This window comes from Desmodus rotundus, chromosome 12 (genome assembly GCF_022682495.2).
Source record: "Desmodus rotundus isolate HL8 chromosome 12, HLdesRot8A.1, whole genome shotgun sequence".
Classification (NCBI taxonomy): domain Eukaryota; kingdom Metazoa; phylum Chordata; class Mammalia; order Chiroptera; family Phyllostomidae; genus Desmodus; species Desmodus rotundus.
The window spans coordinates 54813987-54839224 of NC_071398.1; the positions used below are offsets into that span (position 1 = coordinate 54813987).

Genomic DNA, 25238 nt, shown 5'->3' on the forward strand with positions numbered 1-25238 from the left:
TTACCACCCTGACAGTGAGGAGTTCTACATTTCTTTGAGCCAATGACCTTGGAGGCCTGAGCCGACATGCACAGCTGGTCTGTCTCACCAGAGGAGAGAGGAGGAGGTGCACCTCTGAATGTAGAGGCAGGCCTGAGCCTGGCTCCGCCCCCAGGGTTGTGGTTTTGGGGTGTCCCTGCCCCCTGGAATCCCAAGGCTAACCTAATGCCAGGCGTGCATGGCCAGACCCTGTGAGATAAAGCTTAAGGAACACAGGAGCTCTTCAAGTGGGAATGTTGGTGTGTAGAAAAGGGATAAGTGTTTCCAAACCAGGGAATCACTGTGTTTAGGAGTGCCACATGGAGTTAAGAAATGGGGTGAGAGCGACTGTGGGCCCCACAGAAGGCGGAGCCCACTCATGGCCACCATCTAGGCAGGCACTGTCCTTATCTGCCCACGTGGGCTTCTGAGTCTCTAGCCAGCGTATGAGATGGGGATTTACAATTATAAACTCCAGCGCCAGACGTGAATGAATAAAAAGGGTTCCTTAGTCTGGTTAGGTTAGTTGACATCCTTCAAGCAATATAACGCTTCAAGCTCCCTGAGTTGAGCTCCGATGAGCCTACAGACACTTAGCAGACGAGGCAGAGATGCACGCTGATACAGAGTTATAGATCTGATTTCTGCGTGTGGAAGTTCATATAAATTTGTGTTTGTCACACTGATTTTGATAACCTGCCATAAAACTTTTGTTAATGCTAAGAGGAAAGACATAGCTAGTGCTGTAAATTCACTTAGCCCTCTCCGCCTTACATATTTTGGTAGCAAATTAAATTTATCACTTCATTATCCCTTCCTGGCAGTGGGAAGTTGTAGACTTTAATGGAAGGCGCCAGGGCTGCTAATAGAATCTTCTCGTCACAGATGAAGGAAGTGCAAACGCAGAGCGCACAGAGATTTGATGGGATTTGTGCGAAAAGACACCGGCACCCAAAAGCACAAGCTGAGAATGGAAGCTGTGCCCCCAATCTGTGCGTATTTGGATTAATTACCTAACCGACTTGTGACTCTTCCTCTACTCTCGATAAAAAGGTAGCGATTTTTGAAAGTGACCACCTGGCCACCGCCTTTGCCTGTGGACTCCATTAACGAGGACATTTACATAAGGCTCCTGCTGCCCTGGTCCTCTGAGTCAGAGTGCGTCTGCCCCGCACAGCTGCTGCCGGCCGCCTGCGTGCAGACGGGCGCTGCTGCTTCGCTGCGTCTGTGGCTCTGACACCGGAACAGCAGGGACGCTGTGAGGAGGTGCAGCTCAGCAGTGAAGGGCAGGCTGGACGGGGGACGGAGCTGTGCTTGCATTGTGCTTCCGCTCCTGAATCGCTAACCTTTGGGGCCTCGGTTTCCACCTGTGTGAACGGGTGTGTGTGTAGGCGCACAGGTGGGCAGAGGAAGGGCGGCAGTGTGAGGACGTGAACCAGAGTTTGTTGTTGTGTTTTATTCTTGTTCATATGAACGAGTTAGCTTACTGTTGCCCACCCTGGATATGTATGTACTTGTGTATTATACATGTGCACACACAGATATATGTACATGTAAATGCGTGCTTACGTATAAGTAATTAAAGAAAGCACTCAAAGTGTCCATCTTACTACTTTTTGTAGTTGAGCGTCCACTGATAGAGTTTACTTTGCTCACCGTTTGATCTCAGCTCTCCCCTGCCACGCCTGGTCTGTGGCAGGTACTCCGTATTCATTGTGTGTGTGTGTGTGTGTGTGTATAATGCTTAAAACGCAAACTCAAACGCAGGTTTCTGAGCTAGGCAGAGAGATGTAAAAAAAAAAAAAGTCGAGTTAGCACCAAAAATAAAATCTTTTGTGAAAATTATATGAGCTCCAAAAAGACACGTGACAGTTGTTTCTGGCCATACTCTTTCAGGGGCCGCATCGAGGTCACAGGAAGTACAAAAGCAGCAACTTCAAGGGAAAAAAAAAAAACCCCAGAATCACAAAAACAGTTTTGGACTCTCTACACCTTCGCAAAAGGCACACCTGAGTGAATGGAAATGCGACCTCAAGAGTTTTGTCCTTATTCCCACTAATGTTATAATTTCATTGTCCACTCATAACAGGGTTATGACAGAAGAAAAGGTCAGTGCCTTAGGAAAGCACCGGGAATGCATTTGCTTACAATCACCAGACAGATGTCCCCGGGGCTTGTCTACGCAGCTCCAGCCACTTGGCCCAGCCCTGCACAGAACCCCGGCAGGCAGCAATCAGTCCGGCTCAGCGCTGGGAGCCGCGGCCTCAGGCAAGGCAGCCTTTGTTCTCAGGCTGCAGGCACTGGCTGCTCCACTCAGCCCAGCGTGTGGAGCCTCCTCGCAAAGGACCCAGCCACATTTCCCAGGCCTAAGCAGCAGCTTCAGTTGGCATTGCCCCACCAGGCCCCTCGCTGGCTTGGCTCCTCGAGGAGCCAGATGTTGCTGCCTCCACCCCCTTCTTGTTTCTGAGCCTGCCGGCCTTCCTGATGTGCGGAGCCCGACGCAGCCCAGACCCACATCCAGCTGCCGGCAGCCTGGCAGAGGGAGCGAGTTTGTTTATGCTCCGAGCCATCCGTCTTCTGGAAGCCGGCTGCCAGCCAAGAGTCCATCTCCATACCAGCTACTCATTTCCATCGGCTGAATTCCTAAGGTTCTCAGGGCCCAAAGGCTACCTTATTAAAAGTCATTGGAATATAAAACGGTCTTTAGTATTTTTTATGTGATGTGTCTTACTTTGTCCCTAGAAGTAGTACGGGATGCCTGTCTTCTAGTGTCTTAGTTGTCCACTTAGAAAGGTTAATTTAATGACCTTGTGTATATCACACACAGGAAAATGCACAGATTGGAAGTACGCATCTGGAGGAGTTGGGACAAGTTATGCAACGATCACCCTAACTAAGGGACTGGGTGTTTTTATCACTCCAGAAAATCCCTTTTGCTTTCTCCCCACTCAAGCTCTCCTTCTCATGGTTGCGACGGCTAATAACATAGATCTGTTTCCACTACTTAAGCTCCACAGGAATGGAGTTATTTAGTTAAGTGCCCTTTTGTGTCTGGCTTCTTTCCCTCAATATAATGTTTCTGAAATTCTTCTCTCTCTAACTTTATGGAGATGTGTTTTTAGTTCTCTTGGATCGATACCAAGGAGTGGAATTGTTGGTTCTTACAAAAAAGTGCAGAAGAATTCTTCAAAGTGGTTGTAACATTTAACTCTCCTATTAGCCAAGGACAAGAGTTCTAGTTGCTCCATGTTCTTGTAAACATTTAACATTGTCAGTTCTTTAAATTTTAGCCATTAGAGTGGGTGTCAAGCGGCACCTCACTGTGGTGTTTTGCTGCACTGCTAATGGTAACTAAGAATTTTTCCCGGTTTCTTTTTGCCCAGGTTTGTCAGTTCTTACCTAAGGGCGTCCCCCCCTTGGGAGAATATCATCCCTCATCGGAGGCCAGGACGTGTAAACTACGGTGATGTGCATGGCACCTGCGTGATGGAATGTGAGTTGGTGATGGCCTAAAAAATGAAAGCACCTACCAACACATTTCCTTGACCCACTCCTGCTCCCCTCTCTTGGGGTTTCTCGAGAGGGGCAGAGTGAACACAGAGTCGCAGAGAGAGCGGCAGAATCTTAGCAAGCTAGTAAAGCAGAGGTCTGTTCCAGTCTGACGCCAAGGGTACGGGGAGATTAAGGTAAGGAGGTGGGCTATAGGGTACCTGTCCTTTGACTCTACCTCATTTCCCTTACTCAGCTGCCTCACTCAACAAGGACTATCCTTTATGGCCTTGAACTCCTGCCTAACCAGTTAATGCATCCCTCTCAGCCCAGGGAAAGTATCCTTGAAGCTCATTAGAATCAAGTGCATCCCTTATTAATTGATTCCAAGTGAAAAAATAAACCACCACCCACATTTATTTAGCTAAGGCTAAGTAAATTTGTCCAGTGCAGTGCCTGTCCTTCCGAGCGGCACGTTCCTGTGGCTGAGTGGCCCGCACGGCCTTCCACCGAAGCACAGTTTCATTTGAGAACACCTGCAGTGGTCTGGAACCTGTCTTCCCCTGCACTTGACTTTTAGCAGCTCTCAGATGTGTTCGCGCAGCAACCCTGCCACACACTGGAGTGTCGCTGAGCAAACATCAGTGAAGCCTGTCTGGAGAGGCATCGATCTCAGCTGAAAACATTTCCACTTTCTTAGCATCCACACCAGAAGAATTTAATTAACCTGCAGAAACTTTCATAAATGCACGTAAGAAATGGGAACTCAGAAAAGTGGGGGGACCGTAGAGAAGGGCTCAGCATCCACAAGCCAACGCCAGCCACCCTCAACCTCGTGTGCAGGCAGCCTGGAGAGACCCTGCTGCCCTGGGCAGCCTCCCACATTTGCTACAAACCCACTGGCTTGCTCTTCTGCCACCATGGAGATGGAGAAGGGGGAGGTGGCACCTGCTGCTGTCACCACACCCTGGCTCCCAGATGAGGTCAGCTGCAGCCTTAATCAGCTCCCACCCGGCAGCATGGTTTCAGTGGGTGGGGCTGCCATCACCGTGTAGGAGCAGCTGGCAACATCACCCTGCCAGAGTGCTTTGTTAATGATGGAAGGCTCCAGAATAGCTGGGGCAGATCCCCACGTGTGCTGCATGCCTGGGGCAGGAAGGGCCCTGGGCTGGGCTACTGCAGGGCCGAGTCCACCAGAACGCTGAGGTGCAGGGGCCCAGAGCGGGGCCTCTGGAGGGAGTACGACACTGTGAGATAAGAACATGGAGAGCCGAACTGGCTTCGTGGGTCAGCACTACGGAAGACACCTCAGCCGAGGCTGCTAGGGCGCCAGCGTCCACTCAAGCTGCTGCACAGCGGTTGTGAGCCGTACAATCTGAAGGCCCCAAACTAATCACGGCTTGTTTGGTTTAAGATATCACATATATATGGTAAATCAGATCCCCCCTATGTGAAATTTTTAATTTCACATAGTCAACATTGAATTTTTTTCTCAGCTCTTATTACATTAGGACAAATTGGCATAGAGCTGAAGAATATCATTGAGCATCTACAGACTCTTTACATTATCAAAACGACTCTTGACTTCTTTAATGACCGGAAAACTACATTGTTTTTAATCTAAAACTCCTTATATTCAAGTGAACAGATGAGCTTAAACAGAAATATAACGAATCCGTCTACTTTCCCAGGGAGCCTCTCGGGGTGCAGCTCAGGACCACCGTGAGGTACTTGGCCTTTCTCCATGAAGTCGGCGTCAGGAACAAAGCTAACTGGCCCGCACTGAGTGTCTGGGCTTTGCGGCGCTCCCGGGAGGGCAGATGGGATGAGCTCAAGGCTGGCGCTGGAATTCCAAGTGCATCTTACGTGCTGTGGTGATGGTTTCTTTATAAACCCTCAATCCCCACCCAGAGCAAGAAAAATCCTATTTTCTTCCCCAGCTTAAAAGTAACAGCAGGATTAATGTGGGTAAGTTATGCAGAAGATGAAGCACTTTTATACAAGTTCTAAGCATATTTAATATTCTAAGCATAATTAATATTAATAAGGTGCATTTTGATTAAAGTAGTGTGTTTGATGAAGTACGAGGAATTATACTGAACTACTTACTTTCACAAAAGTGACGAAGGGAATAATGACATTTGCGCGTGTCAATTAGACACCCGTTTTCCGAGTGAGGGGAAATAAGGAACCACCGTGTTTAAAGCATGAGGGGACGTGGACAGGCCAGGGAGAGTGCTGTGTGGTTCGCCTTCGAGGAATGAGGCTGCCACCCAGGTTCCCAGGTCAGACAAGCTGCCGTGCTCCCTCCCTCCACACCCAGGAGCCGAAAGGCCAAGTGTGCAACCTCCCATCCCACATCCATGCGGGCCTCACTGATGGGTCGTGCCCCTCAGCTGGGCCTGGCTTGGACTTGCAACCCTCTTCTGCACAGTGCTTCCCACAACCCCCACCACCGACGGGGGCTGCTCTGTGGAACGAAGCCACTTACCCCGAGATGGGGAAACCAGGCAGGGAGGCTTATGGGGCGCCGGTTTGGTGACAGGCAATGCAAACCCCTCTTCCCACGGTGTGGGAGCCCCCTGGCAGTGCCTCCCTTGCTGCTTCCCGTTCAATTCCAATGCTGCTTCTTGGTTTGGCTCCAGCAGCCTGCCCCCAAACCCCACTCCGCCCCGACCTCCACTTTTAGGACCGATGACGGACCACTCATGCCGGCTGACTGCCCAAACCCCAAATTAACAAATTCATCTTCATTTCTCCTGGTTGAGATGCCTTTTCGGTGAAACGGAGTGCTTCAAAGGACAAAAATGCTCACTGTCGACCAGATCAAATGGAACTAAGCAAGGAAGGTCACGTTATATCCACAGAAGACCAAGAGAAAGGTAAACACAGTGTGTAAGGTCAGCTGGAAAATCCATGCAGAAGGTGAAGAGATCAACTCACAGAGTGTTTTCAAAGGCTTATGTTTACCCTACTATTATCCATATATTTCAGACATAGCTACAGCACCTAGTGACTCCTGTCTGTCTGTCTGTCTGTCTGTCTACCACCTGTTAGAATGAGTTACAGAATAACTGCCCCAGCCCGCGGGCCTGCCACGTGCCATCCACTGCGCAGATGTGATTTCTCATGAAGCGCCTGGGAATGGGTATCATTACCCCACTTGGCCATTGCAGGAACCGAGGACTGAGGGTTCGTGTGGCTGGCTCACAGTTGCCCCAAAGTCAGACCCCGAGCCTGGATTCAGAGCCACATCACCGCCCTCCAAACCCCGTTCCCTCCTCCCTAGGGCCTCCTAGGACACACGAACTCAAGGATCAGAGGACAAGGGGGGTTATCCCATCTCATGCAGCCTCCTTTGCTTCTGAGTAGAAATCACCACCATTTATCCTGCACGTGGGCATCTGCCCTGCCCTTGAAGGAGACTGGGCATTTCTGCGTCCCACATAAGACCCTGCTCAAACCACCTGATGGCATTCAGGAACGTAGACCAGCCCCTATCACATCCGGCAGGGGGCTCTGATTTGGTAATTTTGGAAAGTTTGAACTTTCAGGAACTGGTGCTTTGTTTTCTTGGCCATGTGCTAGGAAGTTAACTGAAAGAGTAAAATAGCTTTAGGCTCATGCCCACCAATGACAGGCATAGAAAATGACCACAGTGACACCGCCTTCTAGTTCCATCACCACCCAAGTCACCGGCAGAAATGTGATGCATTGTCCGGAGCCCGTCCAACAGTGCGCTGCACCCAAGGGCCGCTCCAGGGACACGCTGCAATGGAGAAAATAGGGTGGACGAGGACACAGCGCCCCAGATGAACGGAAGGAAACAGGCTTTTGTTTCCTGCATCCCTCGCTCTGGGCCGGCTCTGAAAGCAGCCTTATGTCCATCCTGCGGCCTGCGGCCTGCGGCCTGTGTGCGGCCCGGGAGGGCTGCGCATGTGGCCCAACACAAATCGTGAATTTACTTAGAACAGTATGAGATTTACTTGTGATTGCGTGTCACGATGTATTTAATGTGTGGCCCAAGACGACAACTCTTCTTCCCGTGTGGCCCGGAGACGTGCAAAGGGTGGACACCCCCGCCTTAGAGGAAAGAGAAACAAAGTAACTGTGAGGGGTGGGAGTTCCGCCAGGGCCGCCCTGCAGGCCCCACTGCGGGCTTCCGAATTGGGGTCGGCAAGGCTACTGGCAGTCGCTCTGGTCTACACGTGTAAGGCGGTGCGCACGTTTACTATTACATGTTATGCCTGAATGCGTATTCCAGGTACATTTATAGTATTGGAAAAGGGAAAACAGCCCAGATGTCATTTTGAATGGATATTCAAATTGAGGTATGTGTCTATACAAAGAAAATTATTTACCAATGAAAAGAAATTAACTGCCGAACACACCCACCACACGGTGGGCGAAGCGCCAAAACACGGTGCTGAGTGAAAGGAGCCGCACACGCACGAGCAGCCGAGCAGCCGTCCTGCCAAATTCTAATTCCACGGCGCTGAGCAGTCTGAACAAACTGATCTGTGGCGGCAGAGCCCAGGCCACGCTGGCTTCCTGCAGCAGGTCGGACCCCGACCGTCACTGGGGACGTTCCCCCAGAGCAGGGTTTCACCAGCGTGGTTCGTTTGAGGCTGGTACATTTTTTCTTTATGTAGATTATGTTTCCATTTGTAAAATAAAAGGCACGAAAAAATCCCCGGCTTGGAAGACGTACAGCCTTTCCAGTTGCGGTGGGAGGCGGCCTTCCCCCTCCAGTGACTCCTCCGAGGCCTTCTGACTTGGCCCCCCCTGCCTCACACCCTCCCCTCAGGCCTTCTTTGTGCTCTGGGTCGGGTAACAGGCCAGAAACAAATGCGGAGGTCGGCACCTACTCAGAACAGACCCTGGCTGGAGAGTGGGAGTCTTATCAAGCCCTGTTCCTTTGGGCTTTAAAATAACGGGAATGTGATGAGCTTGGTCATGGGAACAACCTGGTTTGGCTTCTGTGCCAGGACGGAGCCTGGTCGTAGGAGCCGCCATGTGAGCACCGAGGTAGTTGCCCTGATTTCTATCGGAACGGAAGCTTTTTAACTGAGCGCCCGCCAGGCCCACGTATTAACATCACTGGCGTGTATTTTATCATGTCAACATCTCCTGAAAGTCATTTGGCACGTTTCCTGTTTTCTTCTGAAATGACTGTTTTTTTTTTTTTGAAGGCCTGGCTGGAATTTTAATTATAAACCGACTTTCTTTCTTCCTTCCAAATTAGGACAGCACCATGGCGTGTGCTACTGAATTCTCTAACCTGTAGCACGGCGTGAGGGGCTGGAAAATTCGAGTGTAAGTGAGGCGCAGTCTCTGCTCTCCAGATGCTCAGAGCGAGCTCGCTGATGGGTAGGGAGACGCGGGCCCAGGAGAGGACGCAGGGCCTGAAGGGGCCGTGGAGAAAAGGGCTACTGCAGAGCAGGAAAAGGAGAGACCCGTTTTCCTGAAGGGAGAGGAAGAGGGTGATAGATGGGGCTTCTCAGAGGGATCTGAGGGACCAATCGACATACTCCCGCAGCAGCTCAGCCGCCAGCCTGTCGCTCCTGCATGGGGACGTTGTGTCAGGCCCAGGCGCACAGGTGTGCCCGGGGCCCGCAGGTAGTTTATACTCTGGGTCCGGGTTGCAAGGCCAGGGAAGAACAAAGGCTGTTCCTCTGCCTACTGCCCTCTGTCCATCTCATCTTACTGAACCAGATCAGACAGAGAAGGGGGCTTAAGTTCAAGGTCATTGTCTTCTTTTTACGTCCTTTTCATTTCTGAGGTAACAGGAAAGGTAATGACTAGAGAAGTCCAATGACCACTGGTTTTTATCTTAACGTCACCACTTGGCTGTTTCCTTACGACGTTCACCTGCTCATTCGTTTGCCCACCCAGGCTGCCTTTACTCAGCCTGTACTGTGCGTCAGTGAGGGTCCAGGGAACTGGGATAGGGAGACAAGTAGGGGAAGTGAGCTCACTGTCTCGGAGAGGAAACAAGTGAAAATCCAGACGCTGTGTGCCACCTCTGCAACGGAGGCTGAAGAAGAGAAGAAACGTCCACACGTTTCCGAGGTGGCGGCCCCGGTCTGCGTTCCCGTCAGCAGGGCGTGGCGGCCATAGACAGAGTGTGTGCCGTGGGGCTGCACACTCGAAACTCACGTGATGTCATTAGCCAGCGTCGCCCCGAGAAATTTAATGTTTTTAAAAAATGGAGAGGAGAAATTAATTCTGGTGTATAGGTCCAAGAATAACCCAGAAGGATGCGGGCGCTTGAGAGGGTCTCCTCAGTGACCTGGAAGGACACACCAGGTGCAGGGACCAGTCTGTGCCCCTGCACACAGACATGGCCCCCAGGGCCTCGGCCCGAGCTGACCCCCTTCCCAGGGCTCCTGCTCAGGAATGTGCCGGCACCCCGAGCCCAGCAAAGGAAGTCATTTCCCTCCATGCCTTCTGATTGAGAAATTATCTCCACGTCACCCTTATCTGCACATCTGAAAATGCCAAACACCAGCAGTTTATTTTCTGATACCACCTTTACCTCCAGCTGCCCAGAAAAACTTGTGGAGAAAGGTACATAGGAGCGAGGTCCTCCTTTAAGTCCCCTTTGCAGCCCCGAACCTGCAATCCTACAGAGGTGACAGGGTAGATGTGCCACCTTTTACCCAACCTCCTGGCAAGAGGGCAGAACCAACCCAGGACCAAGCACATTAGTCTCTCTGCAGCAAACTCTTAAACATCCACCCTCAGAGGAGTAAGGAAGGATTATGAACAGCCTCCCATTGGCTCAGGCCAGGTGTTCTGCCAAATGAGTTGATTTTAGCATGTTTTGGATCTTGGCCTGGTTCATGAGGGACCGTGGATTGGTGTGGTGGTGATTGTCACAGACTCACAGAGAGTCATCTGCTTCTCCGAGCTGCCCTGTTAGTGAGGCACAGCGACACACCCAATGCACCTAACCGTGCTCCTCGAACCCCGCCAGCACCCACTGACCTTGGCGCGGCAGGAGCCCACCTCCGCTGAGAGGCCTAGGTCTGCACCAGGGAGAAGTGGGGTTAAGACGGCTGGCTACAAGATAACGGGGTGTGTTGCTATGGAGACCCCTCCCTCTGATGCTGTGAAGAGCCTGCTCCTTGTCCTCACAGATGCCTGCGTTGCTGACTGTCGGTATGCAGTCTGGACGTGACAGCTTCGGGCTGTGCTTCCTGCTGACTCCTCAACCTCTGACCGGATGTCCTCCCACCATTCGCCTCTTCATTCCTTTCGGCCACGTGGATCCTGGGTCCCTCTGTCACAACCATGACGTTGGAAGGCGGAGTCCTGGCCCCACCGCTGGTCCGTGGAGTCAGGGTCTCTGGAGGGTGCAGGGAGTCAGCCTTTCCCACAGGCGTTCTGTCTGCAGTGTGGCACCCACAGCTCGACAGGAGCTGCTCTGCAGTTGGCACAGCGGGTGGCTGCCCTTCCCATGGGCTGTGTGCTCAGAATCACACTTCACACTCACACACACACTCACACACTCAGATACTAACACACACAAGCACACGCTGATACACACTCACACCCGGCATCACCAGGAAACAACAGGTGGGAGGCCGCCTGCTCCCTAGGTCCAGAGCGCTCGGGTTCCCCATCAGGAATATGAACCGGAAGGGGACTGTCACTACTGTCCCGGTCATATCGGCTGCACAGGGAAGCCAGGAACAGAGGTCTGTCACTGCCGGGCCGTCTGCCTGTTCGCCTGTCTCAGTGCCAAGAAATGACTCTCTAACCTAACCACACACAATGCTGGAAATCACACTTACTGTTTGGACGAAGGCTGGGCTTCCCAAATAAAGTCTCAACCTAGGTGCCAACGCTCAGAAAATCAGTCTCCACTCCTGCCACCCACACAGGACTCTGTCCACCTTTTCCTGAATGGGCACGTCTGGGAACGAGCGTGCACAACCTCCGGAGGCAGACGGCACCGAGCCGTGGCTGCTCACACGGGGACCACGTGGATTCGGGACAGCATTTTCAATGAGAGGTGGAGACCAGCAAAACCGCCACGGCGGAAACAACTTCCGTGAGACATTTACACCGAGTACGTGTAAAGCAACTGGTGAGTTATTTTCAGTTACAAACAACTGTAGGATACCGATGGTCTCTGAGACAGGCAAGAACATTCACTGTGTAACTACTGCAGACTGTTTACGATGACATGACTAGTTCTGCTAATAAGGCTGCTTAGGCGCCGTCCTGCTCATTACGAAACTGTAAATATTCATGTCGCCAGTGCCTTTCGGTTTGACGGCCACTCGTGGACTCATCCATCACGACACTGGCCTGGAGCCCACCCTGTAAGATTTCACTTCTTTGGCCCTGTTGGTTCTCACGACCCTGCTTACAGCCATGCCCACTATCCTTCAAGACGTCATTGTTGTTGGCTATCCGCGAGGGGAGGAGCAGCGGTATTTTCCATGAAACCCAGGCGCACCTACGTCAGTCACAGGTGGGGCTCCTGTCCGTGTCCCAGGCCCTGCCCTCTGCGGCAGGGTCCCCAGGGTTTTTATTTTCCGTTCTTTTTCCTATGACCTGTTTCCAGCCCAGATTCATTTGAATTATTAAATGCTTCCTTACAGAGTCTTTTTATGCTTGCTTCTCTTTTTTAAAAGTTAATTATTGATGTAGTGACAAGCTGAAAAGACTAGGAATTATAATTCTTCCCTCCCCTCATTCCGGGCTGGAGAAACGTCTTCTGACAATGGCTGTCTATTTAGAACAACACAAAGGAATCGCAGAGACGACACGCTGAATGCTGTTGGAGAAGAGGTTTGCGGAAATCACCGTATTATGCAAAATGTAAACGTAGTGTACGTTTCTCGGAAAACAGCAGTTAGGGAGAAAGTGGGGCACAACCTTTTGAGCCCAGGTTTAACCACATCGCAGGAGCAGTTACAAAAGGCACTGATTAGATTTGACTTTTAAAAACTTCATCATACGCTTCAGGGCTCCAGTGATTTGATTATCTTGAAAATGGAAAGGGAATGGTGCAATTTCCAGAGCTTGTTAAGGAATAAAGAAATCTCCAGCCTCCCACCAGAAAGGATGCCAGTCCCTGCCCCAGGAAAAAGGATGTGGCGGTGTTTTGCACACGCACGCCAACCTTGTTCTTTCACATGACCTCGAGTTCCGTCTACCTTACAGCCATGGGCGTGGCAGGCCCACCGTGTAGCTGCAGTCCTGCCTCCTTGGGCACCACGCTTCCGTGGAAACTGCACTCTGCAAGGGTGCCGCGGGAGGGGCCTCGAACTGAAACGGAAGCCCTGGGCCCGGGCACAGGGCCAGCCAGAGGGCAAGCACGTACCTTTCCTGTGAGCTCAGCGATTTGCGGCACAGGCTTCCCTTTCTGGTGGCTCACGGTCACAGGGCTCTGCCCGTCCCAGTCCCGCAGCTCCTCGATGCTCTTCAGGTACAGCAGGGCCCGGAGGCCCGAGCAGTAGTCGTCGATGACCGTGAGGTCCTGGTTCTGGACCGCGCTGCACACCTGCGGGGGCGACAACCGGCCAGAGGTCACACCCAGAGCTCGCTCACCCCCAGACAGACCTTGCTCCCCTTCTTCAACAACGCTCATCTGTGGGCCAGGCTGTGCATCAGGCTGACGGACAGCTCACCCCCGAGGCAGGATGGGGGCGGGCTGTCGTGGGCACAAGGACACTTCCAGGGACAGGGAATGAACCCAAGGGCGGTGCCCTCACAGACGTGGGCGTGTTTCAGAAGTTACCCATGTGTGCACTCGAAACCTGTGCAGGCCGATGGCACGCCAGGTGCACCCCAGGGGGTGCTGTTCAACATTGGGTCCCAAGAGCTGAATTCCTGAGGACCCTCGTTGGCACAGCATGAAAATGGACTTGCGAGCGCTCGGTCTTCTCACTGGGAGGGCCCTGCTGCTGGAGCCGACCCCTGTGTCTGCACAAGGTCACCCGGGCGCTGGAGGGCTGTTCTGCACGATCAGCCCCCACTCACCAGGGCTGGTCGCTGGTTCTGCTGGGCCCACGGTGCTCCCAGCACTCAGCTGCCCCCTCTCAGCCTCGCATCAGGCCCTCTCTCGGTGCCTTTACACCTCGTCAGAAGGCCGTGCTGGAAGGCCTTGGCTCTGACCCATATAACACTTCTTCAAGGGGGCCTCTGGGAGCCAGGGATGGAAGGGCTTAATTTTTTAAAAATTTTTTCAATCACAGCTCACATTGAATATTATTCTGTATCAGTTTCACATGTAGAGCCAAGTGGTTAAAAAGCCATGTACTTTACAGAGCGGTCCCCCCGCTGCCTCACGTCCCACCTGGCCTCGTACGTGGTTGTCACGCTGTTCCTGTGTTCCCCGTGCTGTAGTGGGCATCTCTGTGGCTGTCCTGTGGCTGCCAGTCTGTGCTTCCTCATGCCGCCCCCTTTCCCCGCAGCCCCCCGCCCCCCTCTCTGGCACCATGAGTCCGGTCTCCATACCAACGAGTTTGCTTCTACTTTGTTTGCTCGTTTACTTTGCTAGTTACGGCTTTCTTGTACGTGTACACATTTGGCTGATAATTATCGCATAATTATTTGATGGACACCTCACACCCCACGTAGCCGGAAACATCAGTGTCTACGTTGGTCAGCCCGTCCCCCCAGGGCCTGGCACCGGGTTGCCACTCAGTGGGGCCCTCAGTAAATATGCACTGAACGAATGGGTCATTCGAAAGACATAGTGTAATTTCGTAACGTCGTCAGAAAATAGAGATTAAAAAAATTCAAGAGGTAAGGAAGATTGAATCTTTTTATTAGGATCCCTCTGGAAATAAAAATACACTTGCGAGTGTGTATTAGAGTTGGGCTGCAGCTTGAAGTTAGCGGATTCAGAGACACATGGTGGGCTGATTATTTCCGAGAACACCTCTCCAAGCCGGACACCACCTGTGAGCCCCGGAGACTCATTCTAACTCCAACCACCACTTCAAATTCGAACTTCACCACACAGAACGCAACACCTCTCCTCATCTATATTCCAAATTGACCCAAAGAAGCACCATCCACGCACAGCTGAGCAAAGCTAAACTCATTTCCATCCAATTTCCACGGATGTTAAAGTCTTAGCATCTGTACATGGCGGTCGATTGAGAAAAATCTTGTCCTACGTGAATGAAAACGAGGAAACCCCTGACAACAGGAGAATAAAATAGATTCTATGTCACGGTCTCTCAAAGCCTCCTGGGTCTTTCATTAATAAATATTATCGTCATCGGGGAGCCCTGCATATTCCCTCACACCTGGGTGTGGATAGGCGGGTTCAGGGACTTCACTGCACACACAGTCTGCGGCTCCGGAACAGGGAGCAGGGGGCAGGGAGAGAGACAGGGCAGAAACAAACCTGCAGCTAAGAACTGGTAGTGAGTCCGCCGTGTGTGTGGGATTCTGGGAACACGAGCCTAAGAGGAAGGCTGAGGAAGGCTGTGAAGGACGCTGGGCAGAAGGGACCCCACAGCATCTAGGAAGATGTCATGTGCTGCAGGAAGACCGGCGACACCAGGGCTGAAAAGTGACCACCGGGTTGAGCAATCAGGAGGATGCGGACCACACATGTGTCTACACGAGGACCACATGTGTGTGCCTGCAGACCACACATGTCTACATGTGGACCACACGTGTGCCCGCCACCTCGCAGCAGCCCTTTAGGCTGGGCTGAGGATCGGACGTGGTTGGAGCTGAAGACCGGGGCCAGGCAGCTGTTACAAGAAGTTTGGCTCCGGGAAAAGAAAGAGGAGAGACAGGGGTATAGGGAGGAGGCCTTTGTACCTTCCGAAAGGATGGCACTGCTGTGTTTTAGGGCCACATGGCCACTGGACTCTTCAGAGTGGGACAGAAGGTCTTCTGCGCATCACACTTCGGGCAAGAGTGCTGAGCGATAGTGCAATGAAGGTAGTTCAGTGTCTACCATGACGGGGCTCTTCCTATGGGATAGGGGCTCCGTTAAACATTTCAAAATATAGTCTCTCATGTAGTCCCCAAATAACTCTAACAGGCAGGTTTAACTGTTAGCCCTATTTTACAGACAAGGAGACTGAGCCACAGAGCAGTTAAACGACCTGCCCCAGACCACCTGGTTAGAAAGTGGGGGGGAGGGGGTCAGAAACATGACCCCTGGGGACATGTGACTAATGACCCCTGGGGACATGTGACTAAGGTACAGAACTGGACGGAGAAAAAATCTGTTCTAATGTAATTACACGCATCCTTCCCGTCGACTATTCCACGAGCCAAATACAGCTTTCTAAAACCATGATCAAATTATCTTCAGCCCGAATACAGCCATCGATTCGAAAACCCACGCTGCTCGATGGGAACAGTGAGTGTTCCCCAATTTCATGTTCTGTCTCACTCGTATGGGAGAAACATGAAAAAGCAGGACGAAAAACCTTTCCCTTCCTATTTTGAAGTGCTCAGTGTTACTACAATGTCAGAAAGAACACTGAATAGCCACTAAGTACAGACAGGAATATTTTCTATGAAGCCCATTTATGTTACATTTAAAAAAATCTGTTTCTTAGGGGGAACAATTTAAGCATTAATTAGGCCTGTTGTAACTTTCTTAGAGTTGATTTTTTTTCCCCAGAACAGTTATAAAAAGCATCATTATAACTTCCTCCACAGGATTTTTTTTTAACAGTATAAGTCAACTAATGCTTTACTTAGTCCTCTCTGCTCGCTGTGAAATTCTATTTATTTGTAGAATGTGGTATGTAGAATGTGGTCTGCTTTTACTGTCACCTTAAAACAGCTCACCACAAACACACAAAATCAGATTTTGAGAACCCCCTCCTGTCCCGTCCTTTATGGGAGGCTCGTGACCGCTGTGAAAACCTGCCATTACAAGGAATCTGGATCCTTCACAATGGATAAACAGTGAAGTTTAATTTCCGTCATCCCTGATTTCTCTTCAGTGACAAGCTACAAAAGCCACTAATTCCCTTAATGCACAAACAGGGCACGATTTGTAGGGTGGACTCCACCACGTGGCGCTGACCCAACCAAAAAGTAGACTCCGAGCGTCCCACCGTGCAAGAATAGGTGGGGCTCGCGGCTGGGAAGAGTGCGGCTTGGCTTGTTCACACCATCGGGAGCTCTTCAGCCCACAGCGCTCATTTTCCACGGACCTGGGAGCCACACTGAGCATGTCATGGGGACGTGAAGTTGAAGAGGAAGGAAGCCTACCAGTTGGGACTGAGTGTGGCGGGGATGATGTGCTGGGTCGGAAACCCCGGAAGCCACCATCAGACATGCGTCCCAGAGGGGACAACTGGAGGTATGTTTAACCATACGGCGAATGTCACGCTATTTCTCTACCTTCCTGAAGGGAGGGGTGGGATTTTTACTTTCCGAGAAGATTACACACTGATTCTCCTGACGGGACTTCTGGTAGCGAGGACTCGGCACGCTGGAGTCTCCTTTTAAAATTTTAATGTCCATCTCAATGACCCGAGGGGCTTATTAAAACGCAGATGCTGATCCTGTATGTGTGGAGGGAGGCCCAAGACCCTGCGTTGGTGACGCGCGTCCAAGGGGTGCCGACGAGGCTGGGCCGCACGAACAACAGCAAGGCTTCAGGCACTGGCCGGGGTGGGGGAATCTCCGACCCTGAAATGCGGTCTACAAAGCACATTTCTTCTTGACTTCTACTCTTAGGTTCGAGCAACGTTTTCCTGGCCTTTTAAGGAAGCACTATGCATAATAGGAAGTCCCGTCTGAAGAAACAAGAGTGATTTCCGATTAAATAGTTATGAGACCCCAAACAAATCTTTAGGTCACACCACTGGGGACAGGGCTCTGTCCATGGGGCTCGGGGCTCAGAAAGTGGATTTGCCCAGAGAAGTGCTTCTGCCTGCCTGCCCTTTACTCTCTGTCTTAGAGGTAATGGCTCCTTTAAAAACTCCCAACGTGTCGCTGCTCTTCCTAAATGGGTGTATTTTATATGACATCTCTTAATTGTTTGTTTAACAGCTCTGATTAGGATTCTTAATCGCGGCTAACATGTTTGCTTAGTATAATTTGTGAGTTCTTTATGGCACAGGCTGGCTTATCTTCCTTCCCAGCAGGGCACCAGGTGCCATTATTGGGATCGTTGCGTCATTAATTATTTCCAGAGTGTGAGAACCCCCACGGCAGGGTGTCTGGAGCTGGGCCCCCCCCCCCCCCCCCCCGGCACTCGCAGCAGGCCCAGCCTGTGCGGGGCCGCGCAGGATGGGCCCCCTGTGCAGCGTGACTGGAAGCGTGCCATCAAGCTCCCACTGTCACCAAATGGTCCCCTCCGGAGGTGTGACACAGTGCCCTGGATGCTCACGTTCGGTGCAGGCACATCCAGTGGAAGGTGGTCTGTGCAAGTTCCGGAGAGGTGACCAGTAGGGGGCGCTACGCCTTTCGCGTTATTTCCCTTGGAATGGGATTAACCACATTAACAGTGAATGTCCTACTTGTGGTGATTTACATTAGAAAAACATCCTTTACATATATTACTCAGAATAAGCCTACGAGTTAGGCAGGAGAGAGAACAATTTTCTTGCTTTGAAAATGAAAAGAGCTTGGAGGCGGAGAGCTATTTCTCAAAGTCCAAACCAGCGGTTTCCACGCCATATCGCGCAGTCTAGCCCAGAGGCTAGGAGGGGCTCCCACAAGTCCTGCGGCATCGGTTTAAACTGCATCTCAGCTGCGTAGGTGTGAGCGACTTTCCTCACTTAAAAACAGGGACTCGATACATGCCTAGCACATCGGAGAGTAAAAGGCAACATAATAAAGTGCTCGAAAAAGTAGGTAGTGCTTAGTACGCTAGATGGGCACCCAAACTAAAACGTCATGATCTGAGTAAACCAGAGCATGAATTAGGCAGGATACAACGGTTCACATCTCCTACTTCTTTTGGTCTCATGTAGGACTCGACTTTCATTTGACTCAAGTAAGGACCTCGAGAAAGTCGGGGTCTGGTCGGAAGCACATCTGAGACCCGGCTGGTGATTCAGCAGAGGGGTGACCAGGGCTCACCATTTAGCCCCACGGACCCCCTTTGCCCCTGAGTCTGAAGAGTGGGCGATATGTAATTCGTTGCGGAGAGGATTACATTGCATTGTGTAGGTGGCAGTGCTGCCGGAATTATGAAGCTCAGACAGACAGAATGGAAGAGATAACCCAGGATTGAAAGTGGCTGGTGCAGGTCAACATGGGGAGTTTGGGCTGTAAAGGAAAGCCAACTAACTTCCTTGAAGTATAAGAGACAGTTTACCAGGAAGCTAAGAAAAAGAATCCAAACTGGACTGAAGATACTCATCCCAGGTAAAGAATCTGGCAGAGAAGGGTTTTACAAAACAGGAGCAACACGTGGGGCTGGTATGGGTTTTTGTGTGATGGAGCAAAAAGCACGCTTTCAAAGGGTATTGTAAAACGTGGCGAGGCCTTTGAACGGGGATCCTGAACCATTAGGCAGCGCAGAAAAACCCACGATCGTAATTACACCTTTCCATTTCCTGTCACAGAGGCAGACCAGCCACGCTCCAGGTCTTTGGTGTGCCACCAGCACATAAGCGAGTACAGTACATGTTCACGATATAAGTCCAAAGTTGTCTCAAGGCTTCTATAAGCTCATTAGTAAAAGGATGTTGCAGAGCCCCTCCATTTAAGCATATATGGAAGTGATCCTGTAATGCTTACTATCACATTCTAAAGTGTCCTTCTAAGAGAGCCTTCCTTCCGCGGCCGGAAGACGCTCAGCTGTTTCCCCACGAACATGGGCTGCGGATGGAACACCGAGTGAGGGAGGGTACCCGTCCAGTTCTCCAACACGTCCCAGGAAAAGGAAAGCGTGACCCCTTGCTCTGCCGTTACTGACCTATTCTGATAGAGGGTTACCTGTGTAAACAACAATAACGTCGGCAACATTTTCCTAACGCTTTGTAGTCATCAGAGCAGGCTGACAGAGTCAGAGATGTTTCCAGAGTGATTCACAGTTGTCAGAGCAGGCGACACAGGGACATTTTTCAGGCTGGCCCTGTTTTGCAGCCTGGGATCATGCAGGCCCTGCCTGCAGTTCCACACAGGCGGCTCGGCTCTCCGGGGCTGCCCCACCTTGTCTGCACAGGGGCTCTGGGAGGAAGGTGCCGTGATGAGTGAATCAGAGCTGCTTGAGGGATGCTGGGCTCCACCTCAAAAGGCCAGCGGGCGGCAGGGCCAGCTCAGACCCTGAGCTCAGACCTCCGCTCTCTACTCTCCACTCTCCGTAATTTCAAAATCGTAAACTGGGCAAGTCTTACTGAAACAAGTGCATATTTGTAATTTTCGTAAGCAGGAGCACATTATTGCAACATCATTTCAAATTTGCTTGATGAATAGTGGCAGACATCCCCAGATTTTAACTGCAGGATCTTAATAACTGGGTGGCCACTGGAAGATTCACGGTTTAAACCAGAAGCCAGGCCTCTGGGTGTCGGATAGAAAAGCGATTTCCAACCCCATCTGTCCAAACCCACTGGCTAAAAACATCAGCTCCCGAAGGCCTAGAATCAGTAACTCCTGCCTGGACTCAGTCTTTCCAATGCTGACAGACAGACGGTTAAAATCACAGGGCACTTTTGAAACTGGTATATAGTACACGTTGTCAAAGGAAAAATTCAGACCACCACCACCCCCCTCTGATTTCTGCGTACTCCACAAACATGGCACGGCTTAGTGGAATTCATGAATAAAATGCCCGGATTATTATAATTTTATGAAGCTGCCGGTGGAAGGGCAGCTCCAGGAGAGGCAGAGCACCTGGGGAGTCAGGTGGAGGGGGTGGTGGTTGTGTATCCACAGAGGACCCCAAATCTTGGTTGTTCTAGCACGTTAGTTTCCGTCTGTTGAAGCTCTGCGACATCAAAGTCAGGGTGTCCTCCTGGACCGCATTTAGTGGTCATGTGCCGGGCGACGCGAGGGAATCGAAGTGGGAGCTTCTCAGGCAAACCAGACAGCGGGCTCTTTCGTCGCTGCCGACACTGCTGTTCGGCACTGGCTTAAACTCCTCCCGAGATCGCAGGTGCTTTTATACTCTTAGGTCTCTCAAGCAGCTTCCCCCCACCCCCAAGTGGTAAAACTCTAGCATTCAACAGAATACCGTCTTGTTTCTCCCAAAAGGAGAGGGCTTCCTTCAGCTTTGGAGCAAATCTGCTGAGGTCGCCCAAGTACAACAGCTCTCCAAATGCCACCCTGTGAAGGACTTCGGCTTTGACTTTGGTTTTCTGTGTTCCGACCACAGCAAATTGGATCGGGGGTGGAAAGAACGACACAGCCCCGCAGATACGGTCTTTCGAAGGGTCAGCTCCGAGCAAGCCCTCTGGAGAAGGGTCCTGCTCACTACATATTTCTCACAGTTGTCCTTCAATGGCCACTCGTTGACGGGCCCTAAAGGCATCAGAGCCACTTAGCTCATTTCATAATCATACCCTCTGTTGTCGGTCACATTACTAACCCTCTGTGACAACATGAGGTGAGCTGCCGTCTGCCCAATGGACAAGGGATTTTGTAGAGTGGAACAGCTGTTCCTCCGCGTCCATCTGTGGCCCTTCTCCAATGGGTTAGTTTCCGAACCCCAGCTCGGCAGAAGGCAGACAGGAGAATAAAGCGTTTCTCAGGTGTTTTGTGCTGGGGTCCAAGACCACAGCTTGCCAACCAGAAGAGTCTCATAAGTTCCTAGGTATTTCCCCCAGGCAGCTCGGCGATGGCCCGCCCTGTGACAGTTACCCAGAGCTGCTGCTCCCCACCCAGGACTCCATGACTGGCTTGGCTGGAGATGGCCGGGGCGGGGTTGTCAACAGGCTGTGCCCTCAGGCGAGATCACCTCTGTCCCCTTGTCCCCTTTCTTGTATCTGTCCTTTCAAAGTCAGCTCCACATGGACTCAGATCTCAACAGTGACCTAAACCAAGAAATGGCCATTTGAAAGAGCCACATGGAGTCCCAGCCCCTCCTTCTGCCTCCTCTGAGGGGCTAGAGATACAGTGGGGAGCCAGGCACAGCGTGGAAGCGAGGAGGGGTGCCTGCCACCCGCCTTTGCAGACACTGCGCTGACTGCCTGTTTCCTGCCCGCGCAGACAAGGACCGGGTGGGAAGCGGCCTGAGCTGGAGTCCTGCACCCCTGGTCGGTGCTGTGGCTGTGGTTGGAGGATGCTCGGTCATGTGGCTTCAGAGGCACTGCTTGTCTCCCAGGAGCACCTCTCACCATCCCAGGCCTTGCTGTGGGGAGGCACCACTGTCAGCAAGTTCCCTGCCGTCTGCAGTGACAGCAGTGGTCATGCGAGGTGGCACTGCGCGCGTCCAGCGCCTCCCGCGGTGGAAGTGGGGCACGAAGACCACTCAACACAGCTGTCCCCCTTGTCACAGGGGGCACCTTCTACAACCCTCTCCCCTCCGCCCACAAACGCCTGCGGGTAGTGCCAAGCCCTAAACACACTAGGTTTTTCCCTGTACATACATACATATCTGTGATAAAACTTATTTTATAAATTCTGCACTGTAAGAGGCTAGTAACAGTAATACAATAGAACAGTTGTAACAATCGACTGTAGTCAAAGGCAGTGACTGTGCTCCCTCCCTCTCTCTTCTCTCTGACAACTGGTCTGATAACCTGCGGTCACTCAGTGACCGATGGGTGAGTCGCAGTGACCAGGGGCTGTGGGCGGGACAAAGGGACGATTCTCGAGGGGGCAGGACAGAGCGGGGTGGCACGAGGTTTCATCAGGTGACTCTGAATGGTGCACAATTTAAAACGTATGCTTTGTTTATTTTTTGGATTTCCCCTTTAATATTTTCAGGCCAGGTTGCCCTCAGGTACGTGGGGCCCCAGAAAGCTGAGCCCCGAGGAAGGGACCCTGTGGCAACCAAACAGCAGCCGACCGGTGGCTACAACCCATCAGTGCAGGCAACTGCTGCCGCTTACGAGCCAACAGGGAGGGCGGCCCTGACTGGCCACATCACCTCCTGAACCGCCACGTGGGGTCTGGGTCACGGAAGACGCCCTCATCCCAAGAGGGTTCAAGACGTCTTTTGGCAAATCGACCCATGGAAGTTTTTCTCTGGACCGTGAGGGTGGATACTGGCATTTTGTTCATCAGCAATATAGGCAGCCGTCTACAGCTCTGAGAAAGGAGGACTATTTCCTGCCACGAGTAAAACGCTGTTCACGTGGCAACTGCATCTCGGGGGACGCTGTCCACTTCCTAGCTCAGATCCCGCACAACCACTCGTAGTCCTGAGTGCTGACAATATAGAGCATCATCGATTCATGCGCAGTGCTATGTTACATGAATTACACACTGTGTTCTTGTAATAAAGTGCACAGAGAGAAAGCGTACTAGGGACTGGATCTGTTTTAGCCATTACTGCTCGCTCAAATAGCACATGAAGATCTACGCCTGGCCTATTACTTGTTGAATGAACGAGTGAATGAATGAAACCAGAGACAGTGTGGTAACAGCATTCCAGGACAAGCGCAATTCTCTCTCATTCCCTGTCAATAACACATTTTCCCCCGTTCCGCTTATGCAGATACCACACCTCTGACTGCGTGATGAAACCTCCACTTGTTTGCGTTGCTACTCACCGGTCCTCGGGCGCCCCAGTGCCTTTCTGGGGGCACTGGGAAGCTCCATGTCTTCCGCCTTTTTCTTGATACTGGGAGCATCTGTCACAGCCGAACTCCACCGGATTATCTGATGTCCCCAGTCTCGCTCCCTGAGTCTCGGCAGGAGCTGTCATTTGATTCTTTCTCCCCTGGCGGTCTCTTCTAATGACGACTGAAGAGAAATGTAACTCAGAATTCGATAAAGACGTCACTGAGCAACCGAACTCACAGCAAGACGTCGTGTGTGTGCAGTGTTCAGAGCTGTTAATTTCCACGTGCAGATGTTGAAGTACTTGTATGCAGCAGTCTAGACTCCAGCTGCCATGGAGGACACGTGAAGTAGATCCGGGGGAAGCTAGGGGCGTGTCTCTCTCTCTCGTTCTGTGCTTGGGTTCCCTTATTTAACTTTTCAGTTTCTGTAGCAGACACATACCCAGGTTGGTCCTCTTGCCCCCTTGCACCAGGACCAATATATTTATTATAAAGAATTCTTCTGTTGATTATGTTCCAGTTAAAGGTGAGATCACATGGTATTTGTCCCTCACCGTCTGGCTTATTTCACTTAGCATAATGCTCTCCAGTTCCATCCATGCTGTTGCAAAGGGTATAAGCTCCTTCTTTCTCTCTGCTGTGTAGAATTCCATTGCGTAAATATACCATAGTTTTTGGATCCACTCATTTGCTGATGGGCACTTAGGGGGGAGAAAAGGCATACAACTGTAACTGAATAACAATAAAAATTAAAAAAAATATATTTGGATGGCCAAAAAGTCCATTACATTTTTTTCTGTAAAATAAGACATTTTTTCATTTAAAAAAAAAAAAGAATTCTTCTTATCGTTAATTATGTCAGGTTCATACTTTAAGGTTCAGAACATCATCGGTGTGACGTGGCTCAAAGCCAATAATCAAATGGACTGCCGAACAGATACTGGCATTTAAAGTAATTTGCTCTCCCCTCTTACGCGTCCCACAAAATTGCTTCATCTTTCCAGGCCTTCCCTTTCTGTTGGCTGGGGAATGCAGCCAGGAGCGTTCAATAGACCATGTGGGATTTTGACCCTAAGAAAGCGATTTTAAAACATCACTTCTTCTTCTTCTTCTTCAAAAAGTCTTCATCACTCAAAAAATTGCTTGTTCGTTCACCCTTTCATTTGGCAGATTCTACTTTATGAACCATCCTCTTGTTGCTTTTCACATTCTTTCATCAAAGGCAGCTGCCTGCAGAGCCCGGGGCTGTGCGGCTTGTTCTGCGTCTGTCAGGGTGAGCTGCCCCGGGAGGGCCGCTCAGAGGGCCGAGGGGGAGAGCACAGGGGAGCCCGGCTCTTCGGCTGGCAGGATTTATTGGTACCGGTGTGGCACAGAACTGTGTCTCTGCCTCTGGTTGGGACAGCTGTTCCAGCTCTTAATGGTGTGTCCTGATGTGAAACTGGAGTCCTTTGAGCTTTCTTTCCCTACTGACTAATGTCTGAGATAAGTCACTGTATTGAGCCCCAGGACTAGAACGGCCACATTTATGTCTTAAACAATTAGCTTATCACACGCGGGTGAACGAATAAGATAGAGCGTAGAAACCAAGAAATGACTGAATTTCAAAAGCTCTGCTTTGCCAGCATAATCTAAGCTCTGATTACCACCCTTTCCCCACAAATCAATATAGTACGGGCTTAAAATAAATCATTGAATTAGAACATGAATATGAATTAAAGAGAAGATAAACAAGGTAGATGCAGGTAAGTGACTTTTATGTGTTTTACATTTCAGTCTTGTCTATAAAATGTCACTCTGTAAATTAAACTATTGCTTATATGCTGAAGCTGCTTTAAGGGAAATTACCTAATTACATAATGCTCTAAACTGCAATAGAACTGGCTCATTTTTTTTTTTTTAACTCTCTCTAGATCACCTATGTCAACTTTATGCATCTCGGAAACATCAGGCCCCGTGGATGTGCGGCACAACGGCGGATTGGGCGCCGTCAGACCAGGCATGCGCCGTGCGTGGTGAGCCTGGCCACGTTGCTCCCACCAGGGTTCAAAGAGCCCACGTTTGCCCCACTGTGTTCTGGCCCTGATGAGTCACGGAACT

The 25238-nt window shown here is 51.0% G+C and overlaps 1 protein-coding gene across 2 annotated transcripts in view; it reads right to left on the reverse strand.

The window, feature by feature from the left end:
• The window catches only part of DPYD (dihydropyrimidine dehydrogenase), a 548339-nt gene that overhangs the window by 52010 nt on the left and 471091 nt on the right, over positions 1 to 25238 (reverse strand). For both annotated transcript variants that reach the window (XM_024570281.3, XM_053915805.1), the window contains one exon: positions 12848 to 13027. In XM_024570281.3, the coding sequence (XP_024426049.2) occupies positions 12848 to 13027 (180 nt within the window). The remainder of the gene's footprint in view (positions 1 to 12847; positions 13028 to 25238) is intronic.